This window comes from Martes martes (assembly GCF_963455335.1).
Source record: "Martes martes genome assembly, chromosome: 4".
In the NCBI taxonomy this organism is placed as follows: Eukaryota; Metazoa; Chordata; class Mammalia; order Carnivora; family Mustelidae; genus Martes; species Martes martes.
The window spans coordinates 182,035,584-182,046,204 of NC_137891.1; the positions used below are offsets into that span (position 1 = coordinate 182,035,584).

General features: G+C 47.9%; 1 protein-coding gene across 2 annotated transcripts in view; it reads right to left on the bottom strand.

Moving 5' to 3' along the window:
• Positions 1–8,959, bottom strand: part of PDPN (podoplanin) — a 29,621-nt gene extending 20,662 nt beyond the window's left edge. For both annotated transcript variants that reach the window (XM_080801308.1, XM_080801307.1), the window contains exon 1: positions 8,568–8,959. In XM_080801308.1, coding sequence (XP_080657434.1) covers positions 8,568–8,883 — 316 coding nt within the window. In that variant the 5' untranslated portion in view covers positions 8,884–8,959. The remainder of the gene's footprint in view (positions 1–8,567) is intronic.
• Between the last annotated feature and the right edge of the window lie 1,662 nt (positions 8,960–10,621).

Sequence of the window (10,621 nt, forward strand, 5' to 3'; positions counted from 1 at the left end):
CCTTTGGCTCTGACCTCACCATCCACCCATGTAGCTCACGGACAGCCCAGCTGTGCACTGAGGAGGACGAGGCCTTACAGGAATGTGCAGAATGTGGCCGTGTTTCCATTAGCTGCCCTTGGCCTTGATCCTGGGCCTGGCTCGGGAGTTTGAAGTGTGCTTCGGTAGATTTTTAAAAACAATCGTTCTTAGCTGGGGTGAATCTCTTCTGACCCTCCTTGCCATCTTTCTCCCCTTGTTCCGATGAACGGGAAGGGGTTTGGGCAGCAAACTGTGTCTCTCGGGTGTACCTCGATGTCATTTTGATGATCTTTCCAGGTACCCATCAAATACATCAAATTGGACGTCCTACGATTACCTCCAAGTCCCTGCATCTAAAACGGAGTGCATGAACTTGAACTCCTCCTTCTAACACTGGTTCCAAACCGATCATCCCTCCAACCCGAATCTTATATTTCTATCACCTGCCTCTTTGTGGTTTCTGCCCACAGGCTGGGATCTTTGTGTTTCCTCCCTCTTCCTCCTGATGGATGTTTACTATGTACCAGTCATGTGTCCCTTCAAGTGCCGAGTAAGACATGGGTACTGCCCTCTTCTCTAACGGGCAAGAGAAACACAAATAACTAAGATACAGTGATTAATTGAAGCAATCTCGAAAAAGAACAAAGGAGGAGGACTCGCACTTCCCAACTTCGAAACTTACTACAAAACTACAATAATCAAGACTGTGTAGCATTGGCATAGGGATAGATGTTTAGAAAAATGGAATAGAATTGAGGGTCCAGAAATAAGCCCTTCCATTTATGGGTAGTTGATTTTTTTTTTTTAAGATTTTTATTTATTTATTTGACAGAGAGATCACAAGTAGGCAGAGAGGCAGGCAGAGAGAGAGAGGAAGGGAAGCAGGCTCCCCGCTGAGCGGAGAACCCAATGCGGGGCTCGATCCCAGGACCCTGGGATCATGACCTGAGCTGAAGGCAGAAGCTTTAACCCACTGGGCCACCCAGGCGCCCCAATGGGCAGTTGATTTTTGACAAAGGTGCCAGGATAACTTGCTGGGAAAGAATTACCTTTTCAGCTAATGGTTCTGGGACACCTGGAGAGCCCCATGCAAAAGAAAAGAGCGGACCCTCTACTTCATATCACATGTAAGAAGGAACTCCAAATGAGTCAAAGAACTAAATGTAAGATCTAAAACTACACAACTTTTGGAAGTAAACTAAGATTAAACCTTTGTGACCTTGGATGAGGCAATGGGTTCTTAGATATGATACAAACCATACAGGCAATAAAAGAGAAAAAAAAAAAAACAGATAAATGGGACTTCCAAAATTTTAAAATTTTTGCTTCAGTGGACACCATCAAGAAATTTAATGGGAAGAATATTTGCAATTCCTATGTCTGATAAAGGTCTGGTATCCAGAATATATAAAGACTTCAACAATAAACAGATGACTCAATTTTAAAGGGGGAATGGGATTTGAATAGACATTGATGGAAAGAAAATATGGGGGCACCTGGCTGGCTCAGTTGGTGGAGTCTGTGACTCCTGATCTCCGGGTTGGGAGTTTAGGCCCCACAGTGGGTGTAGAGAGTACTTAAAAATAAATATTTAAAAAATAAATATTAAAAAAAAGAAGATATGTAAATGGCCAACAAGTACATGAAAGGATACTGAGGATTGTCAGTCATTAGAGAAATACTAACCAAAATCACAATGAGATACCCCTTCACACCCATTAGGATGGCTACCATCAAAAAATGAAAAGAAACAAAACAACATGAAAATAACAAGTGCTGGCAAGGATGTGGAGAAATTGGAAACCCTTCTGCATCATTGGTAGGAATGTAAAATAATGTAGCCACTTTGGAAAACAGCTGGGCAGTTCCTCAAAAAGTTACACATAGTTACCATATGATTGGCCAATTATACTCCTAGGTATATGCCTGAGAGAGATGAAAACGTCCATCATGTTTTCATATAAAAAGATTTGTACATGAATGCTCCTAGCCACACTATTCATACAGCCCCAGAGCAGAAGCAAGCCAAATGTCCATCAATTGGTCTTGAATAGATTAATAACAGATAGAGTATTATTCAGCCATTGAAGTTTAATAAAATTCTGACACACACACTATACCAAGAATGAACCTTGAAATCACGCTGGGTGAAGGAAACGAGGCGCAGGAGGCCACATATTGTCGGATTCCATTCACATGAAATGTCTAGAATGGGCAAATCCAGAGAGACAAAAAGTAGCTCTGGGGCTGCCAGGAAATGGGGGAGAGGGGAAAGGGGAGCAACTTCTAATGGTTTGATATTCAATTTATTTCTCCATTTAAGATTTTATTTTTAAGTCATCTCTACACCCAACGTGGGGCTCGAACTCACAACCCCGAGATCAAGAGTCACATGCTCCACTGACTGAGCCTGCCAGGGGCCCCTGCCTGTTCAATTTCGAACAGTTAATTTTATGATCTGTGAATTACCTACGAACAAAAAAAATTTAATAACGTTGTGTCGTAAGAGGTGAATAGTAGGAACTTAAGAAACGAGAGAATAAGAAACCAGGAAATTCTAAGCTCTAAGTCATGCTGGCTATGATTCCCCCAGATCTGATCTCCTCCCCCATTACGTGGTCACCATACGTAGTTGCTCATCTCTTGACCCCCACCCCCACCCCAGTGGTCCCATAAACTAGATTCAATCCCATATGGTTCTTGTCATCATTTTTTTCCCCGACAACTGCTATCCTTGGCCCCCCTTACTCCCATGTGCTATTATTGCCTCTTGCCTACAGAAGATGGTTCAGCTCTCCCTCTTAGCAGGGACTCATCCTTCTTCCCAACTACTCCCACTCCAACACCAGCGAGCCGGCATGAATCTTCTCATACGAACTCCAGCTTGTTCTAACTTCTGTGCCTTTGCTCAAGCAATCTCTCCCGCCTGGACTGCCCTTCCCTGCCACCGTGTCCAACCAATCCGACCATTTATCACAGCCAAGATCGAGCCTCATCTGCTCCCTAAGATTTTCTCCAGCCAACAATGGCCTAAAAATCTCATTGCCAAACTCTGAGCGGCAAATAATGGTGCTTGCCACTCAGGACATGCCATTTTATGCTGTCTCCTATGTTCTTTATACACGTGCACCACACACACCTGTCTTGCCTCTCTCTGTGAGCTGCGATCCCACTTAATGCTTCTTCTCTACCTCTTAAAGTTCTTACTAACATATATGCCCTGGATATGCTTAAGGGGTCAGGCCCGTGTCCTTCAGTTCGGTCCCCCAATGCCAATGCCAGGCTCATTCTTCAGTCTAAAGTACGCATCTAACAACCGTGGCATTGCTGCTGTAAGAGGTACTTGAAGAAACCAATTGGCTGACTTTTCTGGGTGTCCTTGGAAGCCTTGAGCCCAGGCACAGGGGCTTGTGCTGGGTGGTTAGGAGCATGGGCTCTGGGGCTGGGCTGCCTGGATTCAACAGTCTCACCATTCCTGCTTACTACCTGTGTCTGCGTGTAAGTTCCTGAACCTCTCTGAGCCTCTACGCTGGTCTACAAAATACAAATAGTTCCTACCTCGTAGGTCTGTTGCACAGATTAAATGAACCAGGGCTTGGAAAGTGCTGGAAATGTGCTAAGCATCCAGCGGATGTTGGCCATTATTACATAGTTACTACTGTTAACATCACGCATGCAGAATCTAGTTCCCTTAGCTTTATAGTTTCAGAAATTTAATCTTATTACTGGGTGATCCAGCTCACATGATGCTGTTTCACATTAGCCAAACTTACAAGAGGCCAGGAAACCCAATAGTTTATTTACAACAGGAAATGTGTTTCCAATGTTGTACGCATTTGCTAAGCAAGGCATTGCCCTTCTAAAGATCGAAATACCTGGCGTATACACAAGGCAAAGGGTGGGGCTCTTGGATGGAATCATTTCCAGACTGTGATGGAACAGGGCTCCCTGATTCATCATAGAACAGTCACCGTGACTGAGATCAGAACACCCAAGGCCACCCTGTAGGACATCTCGCATACTAGCCGTAAGCCGGGATAACATGTACCTTGCCTGACTCACAAATCAGTCACTCAGTATGTACTTGCTAAATAAATGAATTCCTTGGGCAGGGCAGCTTTACCGTCATCAAATCCTCATCCCTTTTCTCTCCGTTTCTGGATTCTATGCAAACAGACACCTTTCTTCCTCAGGCAGGATACTATTCATTAGATAACAGCTTTTTCCAGCAGTCACAGTCACGTTTTATTCTCCTGGATGGAGACGTTGTAATGAATTGCAGGAAATACTGCATTCTCATCAATAATGTGTTTACTTATCTTCTGGCACCTTCCCCCCCACCCTTCCCATCTGAAATCTGTGTAACTGACATCCCCCTGCAGGTTTCAAACACTAACAATGTCAATTATGACCCCATGTCTGCAGTGATACTGTGTCCACTGTCTGGGGGCACTGGTAGCCTTATCCTCCTGGATACAGGTGGAGAGCCCGTCTTGTTTTTTCTTTCTCCCTGCCTGAAATTGAGGGTTGCCCTAAACAATGTCAGTTTGCAGCAACTCCGACAACTCGTGAATGACGGGGTCCGGTCTGTAGGTTTCCTTCTGGACTTAAGCGAGATTCCCCTCAAACAGCAAACCCACCTCCTCTGAGCAGTTCCCTGGGGAAAAAGCTCCCGGCCAGACAAAACGAAGGGAGAGCCTGCTCACCCCTATCTTTGGAGCTCCGGGGAATGCTTGCCTTGGACTGGCCAGCCCACCGGGAACCAATGGTTGGTGGGGCCTGGGGTGCTGCGAGGACAGAAGCAGCCACCTTGTTTTCTCCACCTGGATGAAGTTGGCAGAACTGCCATAGTTCCCTAACCCGGCTCCAGCTCCTAGCCTTCGGAGAACATGCTTGATCTCTTTCCTTTCCCAAAAAGTTTGATGAAATCGACAAGGAAAGGATTCAAGATTTCTATCCAGAGTTGCTTTTATCTCTTGCTCACCCCTGCGGGAATCCTAAGACTTATCTCCGTAACTGTTGACTTATCTATAGAAATGCTCCCCACCCCGTCCCCCCAATCACTGGATTCTCTTCCAACATATCGCTCCTGCTGGGAATTTCCTTGAGGGACTTCCTTGGAGAGCCTTGCAGCATCTTCCTGAGATCCCTCCAGCGAGTTTCAGAAGGGCGCTGCTAGGTATCTGAACCTCCTGTCTTTCTACGTCCGCCCCTGAACCATTTCCACACGTTGTAGCCTGGCATGTCTGTTCTGAGCCAGAAATATGACAAATATTCAGATAAGCCAACGGAATGTAAAGCACAGGTCCGTTGCTCTGCTGGCGAAGACTTCGGGGAATGCTTTGTAAAGTTAGGCGTGCCTCTCTCCGGAGTGCGCACAGCTCAAATCCTGCCCCTGGCTCGGTCCCAAGGGCTCAGGAGATGCTGGGTTACCTTTCGGGGAATGAATTAATAAACCCTATTTTAAGGCACCATGACATCTTCATTCTTACAGGAATAACACAGCAGATATTTAACATAAAGGACTTTTTTTATACCTTTAACATTTTTTCCTTTTTTTTTTTTTTTTAACTTTATTCATTTATTTGAGAGAGAGACAGAGATAGCAAGAAAGAGTACAAGCGGGGAGCAGAGGGAGAAGCAGGCTCCCTGCTGAGCAGGGAGCCTAACGCGGGGCTTGTACCCAGGACCCCAGCATCAAGCCCTCGCCGGAGACAGACGCTCAACTCACTGAGCCACCGAGGCACCCCAATTTTTTTGTTTTCATGTGTAAGGAGCTTAAAGTGACATTAATCTTTAATTTCAAGTGCAACCTTTAGTTTTTCATGCGGCTTTGTCCTATATTGGAAAGAGCTTGGGGTTTGGAGTTAGACTCATTTTTGAATCCTAGTTCTGGCATATTCTGAAGATTATGATGTATAATTGAAGGAGATGATTAAATGAGGGGACGGTGACATTCCTAGCACATGGTGGGGATGGAAATGGGAGTGAGGTGGTGTCCTCCCTACTTGGCCAGACCACTCCCCATCATGCCAAGGCTTGGGGTCCTTAAAATTCTCTGTTCTAGAAGGACTCATGGACCATGTATGTCGGAGGTCAGAGAAAGAGAGAAGGCTCGGCCAGCATTCTGCCTTATTCACCATGTCCGGACTTCACCTTCTCACGCTTGGATACTTCTTAAAAACGTGCTTTTACTCCGTTAAATGCCATTTTGGATCTCATACACCAAGGTAATGGATAGACCTCCCTCACAAAGACTCGAACGGACCTGGTGTTTATTCAGTGCTTGGTAGATGCCTTCAGAGCAACAAAACCCTTAGCAGCTCCCGAAGACCTCAGGAGCACCGACACTGACTGCCAAGAATTTCGGGGAAATCACAGGGAAATTTGTTCGCCGCATGATGAATCCTGGGTGGACTAGTCCCGGAAAATCACATGCGGGCTTGCAGCAAGCGGCAGCCTGCAGAATTTTACAAAATAAACCAACGAACGGAGAGGCCCCGATGTCTGCGTTTTGGATGGAAGTTCAGAGCGAGGGCGGGGGCCTGACAGTTGAGGAAAATGCCAGATGTGTGGACAACAGAGCTCCTTTGAATCCACTCAGTCCCAAAGAGAAAGACACATGGGACCAGATTACAAAACCGAACCAGATTATACACGAGATGAGGGAAACCCAGTGGGGGAGGAGGATCCTGGGAGAAGGATAATAAAATTCATCACCATAATTACCCCCAGCCCCAGGAGCCACAATAGCTCAGCTCAATGAAGTTATTCATCCATATTCTCTGCACTGTGGTCATTATCCTCAGACAAAACCCCTCCCGGGCCTCAGCTGCTTGCTGCCAGCCCCGCAACTCAGCATCCACACACAGCCAGCAGCCCCACCGCCTGGGGAGGTGGGGGTGGGGGATGGGGGGCTGGCTCTGTCTTTAACAGTCAGTTTCCAGCACCGACTAGCAGCTGATGTTTGGTTTTGTTTTGTTTTTCAGACCAGATTTATAGATGGCGAGGTCGGTTTCCCCCTCCTGCAATCCACTCCAGGTCGAGGACCTCTGACTTGCAAACACTGGCTTGATGATAATTACAGTCAGCCCTTTCCTAGGAGGAAACAGAGGATGCTGCCTGCCTTTCATTAGCTGACCTGGGAGGTGGCTCAGTCTGGGGGTCTCCCACACCTTGCCCCAGGGAGCACAGAATGGTATCATCGGCATACTGTCTCGCCGAAAGGGAAATGTTAAGTGCAGAGCTGTGTGTGTTCCAAGGGAAAGAGAAGTTCCAAAGATAGGATGGCCACGAATAGCCCATGGCCCTATAAAGATAGTTGCTCAAGTCCCTCGGAAGCCTACAGCCCGGCCGAGAGTCATACACCCTGTGTAATTTCCCCAGGGCTGGGTATTATTGTCTGCGCATGGAATTATAGATGCCTGGGTCAAGTCTACCCCTCCCGCAATCACTCCCTCCAAGAGGGATTTTCCTGGTACTCGACCCACCTCTATCCTCAATTTGGAAAATGGAGGAGTTTACCTTTCAGCAACCTCCAACCCCAAAGATCACTAGTGAGCTTACAGTTCCTTCCACCTGTATTTAGTGAGCAAATACTATGTGCCGGATATTGTTCTGGCCCTGGGGATCAAGGCTAAGACAGAGCTCCATTCTTGGGAGCTTATATTCTTGGGGAAACAGATAAAAATAAAAGCCCAAGAAAAATCAAATTAAATGTTGACAGACAACAGAAGGAAGCAAGATGGGAAGGGGAGGTAGGAGTCAGGAAGGGGAAAGGGCCAGGGGAGCCCCCACCATCAGATCTAATACAGGAAAGGTCTAAGGAGATACGAACGAACACTCATTCAGTCATTGATGCTGGCCAAGTTCAACACACGGCCCGAAACCAACTTAAACGGCAAGGTTCACGACCATCCTCCCCTGCTTCCCAATACTCGGGAGCCCTTCCACTCCAGTCCTTCTGGGCACACTATTCTCTCCAGGGAGGATAACAGAGGCCTCTTCCAGACCATCCCACGGATGGGGCCCTGAGGGATTCCAGTGTTGGTGCGCAGGGCGTAAGACCTGGCGGCCCCCATAGGGAAACGATCGCTGAATGTCCCCCCACCTCCATACAGGGGGCCAACTTCTTCTGAGGCCTTCTGCATTCCTCCAAAACACAGCCCATAAGAAAGCCCAGTCCAGCCAGGGGAAGGCTCCTGGTCTCTATCCTTCTGCCCTACATCTCGCGAGCTGAGCAGGGGGTTGCGGAGGTGGGCTGCCCCGGAGGGGAGGTACCCGCTGTTCCCCTCCCTCGCTGCCTGTGGTCGAGATGCGTGGGCTCCTCCTCCCACCCCACTCAGCCATTGCATGGGCACCCGGCACCAGCCACGCCACCGTCTCTCCTTCTCCAGGTCCCCTGGACTCAGGGGCACGCACACACTTCCCAGCTCCCCTCGGCTCTCCCAGGCAACCTCAAATACCAGGCCCAGGCATTCCAGCAAGTCTCAGCTCGCTCATCCCCGCCAGGAGCGGTGGCAGGGAGCCATTCTGCTGGGTCTTACCTCCTTCTGCTGAATCCCAGAGCCACGAGCTTCCCAAAATCAAGAGCAGAACTGGCACCTTCCACATTTTCTCGGCTGACTTGCTCTCTGTGGGGCCGAGCCCTTGGTTTCTGTGCTGGGGGTTAGATGAAAAAGCTCTGTAGTCAGAGGCCCAGTGGGGCCAGAGAACAGGGGCTGGGAGGTGGGGAGCAAAAAAAAAATTAAAAAAAAAAATAATAAAAGCAAAACCCAGCACAGGAGGGATCCCCAAGCTTCCTTCTCCCTCTGCGGCTGAGGAGCAAACTTTGCAATTGGAAACTTTGCGAGGAGTCAGCATTTATCTCTCCCTACGAGGGCGGGGAGCTGCTGGCCCTAAGGTGGTCTCCGTCTGGGGCTCACTAGGACCGCCCTCTGCCTCTGTTTGGCTAGCGCTAAAATGATGACCTCAGGCCAGGTTTAAAGTTACAGGGCCACAGCTGCCGGGCTGCCCCGGGACTTCAGAGCCCAGACCCCAAAGGGAGGGGAAGAGGGAGCTTCAGTGAGCAATTTATTTTATTTTTTAAAAATATTTTACTTTATTATTCTGGGTTTTTTTTTTGTTTGTTTTTTAAAGAGTAAGGCACAAGGCTTTTTGTTTGTTTGTTAGGAGAAGTAAACTCTTCCTTGTGTGGCCAGTAATTTTACAACCGAGCCTGGGATTTTTCTTGTAAATATTGAATTTGATTTTTTTTTTTTTTTAAGTGTCCATCCTCGTCTGGGTGGGCCAGGGGCGGGTCGGGCTGGTAGAGTGGCTCTGGGGTGGGGGTGGGGGGGCTGCCCCCGAGAGCTGGTGGGGAGTCTGGCGGACTCCCCGGCTCTGACAGTTTTAGAAAAAAGGTTGTTGGAGATCTGCTTCTCCTCACTTTGGATGCAGCGTTGTGGTGCTGGATGGACAAACAGACAGATGGACAGATGGACGAGCAGACGGATGGCCACGGGCAGTGAGTGAGGTGCCACAGCCCAGGGATGGCCAAGGACCCACCTGATCACCAAATCTGTGTTTGCTTCCATCCCTTTTAATCCTGGAATGTGGCCCCATAATCCCCACTTTACTGGTTTAAGCAATCTTGCCCTGATCTCAGGTACTGGGTGTTGGCAACAGATAAACTTGTGGGGTTTTTTTTGTTTGTTTTTTTTTTTGTTTTTTTACTTTTCTTCTGAACTGTTGGAATTCTTTTAAAAAGAAAAAAAAATTTAAAGGTTTTATTTATTTGACAGAGCACGAGAGCACAAGCAGGGGGAGCGGCAGAGAGAGAGGCAGAGGGAGTAGCAGACTCCTGGCTGAGCACGGAGCCCAATGCTGTGCTGGGGGCTTTGATCCCCAGGACCCTGGGATCATAACCAGAGCCAAAGGCAGCTGCTTAACTGACTGAGGCACCCAGGTGTCCCAAAAAGAACATTTTTTGAGAAGAGGCGATAGGGTTGTGGTCTCTGCCCCTTCCCAGATGCCACAAATTCCATTCCACAGAAAGAACCTGAAGACGTAAAGCCCCAAAACTCCTGGCTGGAATGAAAATTCGTTATTTTCAGATCCTCATCCCAGACCCTGATTCCAAATGTATTGTGTCATAAAAATCACAAGGAGCGGGGCGGCGCCTGGGTGGCTCAGTGGGTTAAAGCCTCTGCCTTCAGCTCAGGTCATGATCCTGGGGTCCTGGGATTGAGCCTCATCGGGCTCTTTGCTCAGCGGGGAGCCTGCTTCCCCCTTTCTCTCTGCCTGCCTCTCTGCCTACTTGTGATCTTGTCTGTCAAATAAATAAAATAAAATCTTTTAAAAAAAATCACAAGGGGTTGGTTGCTTTCAAAGCTCAGATTTCTGGGCTCCACCCCCAACTCCTTAAATCAGGCCCTTTGGGAATTTACGTGTTAAGTCACGATCGCAGGAGAACTTGTCCACAGGGGTATTTAATAAACCCTATCCTCTGGCCTTGCTTCTCGAACCAAGTGTGAAACACCCGGTGTGGTTAGTGCAGGTGCACTTCTGTGGGACTGGGTGGGGAGAGTCTGCATTTCTGAAGATCTAGACAATGCCTTAT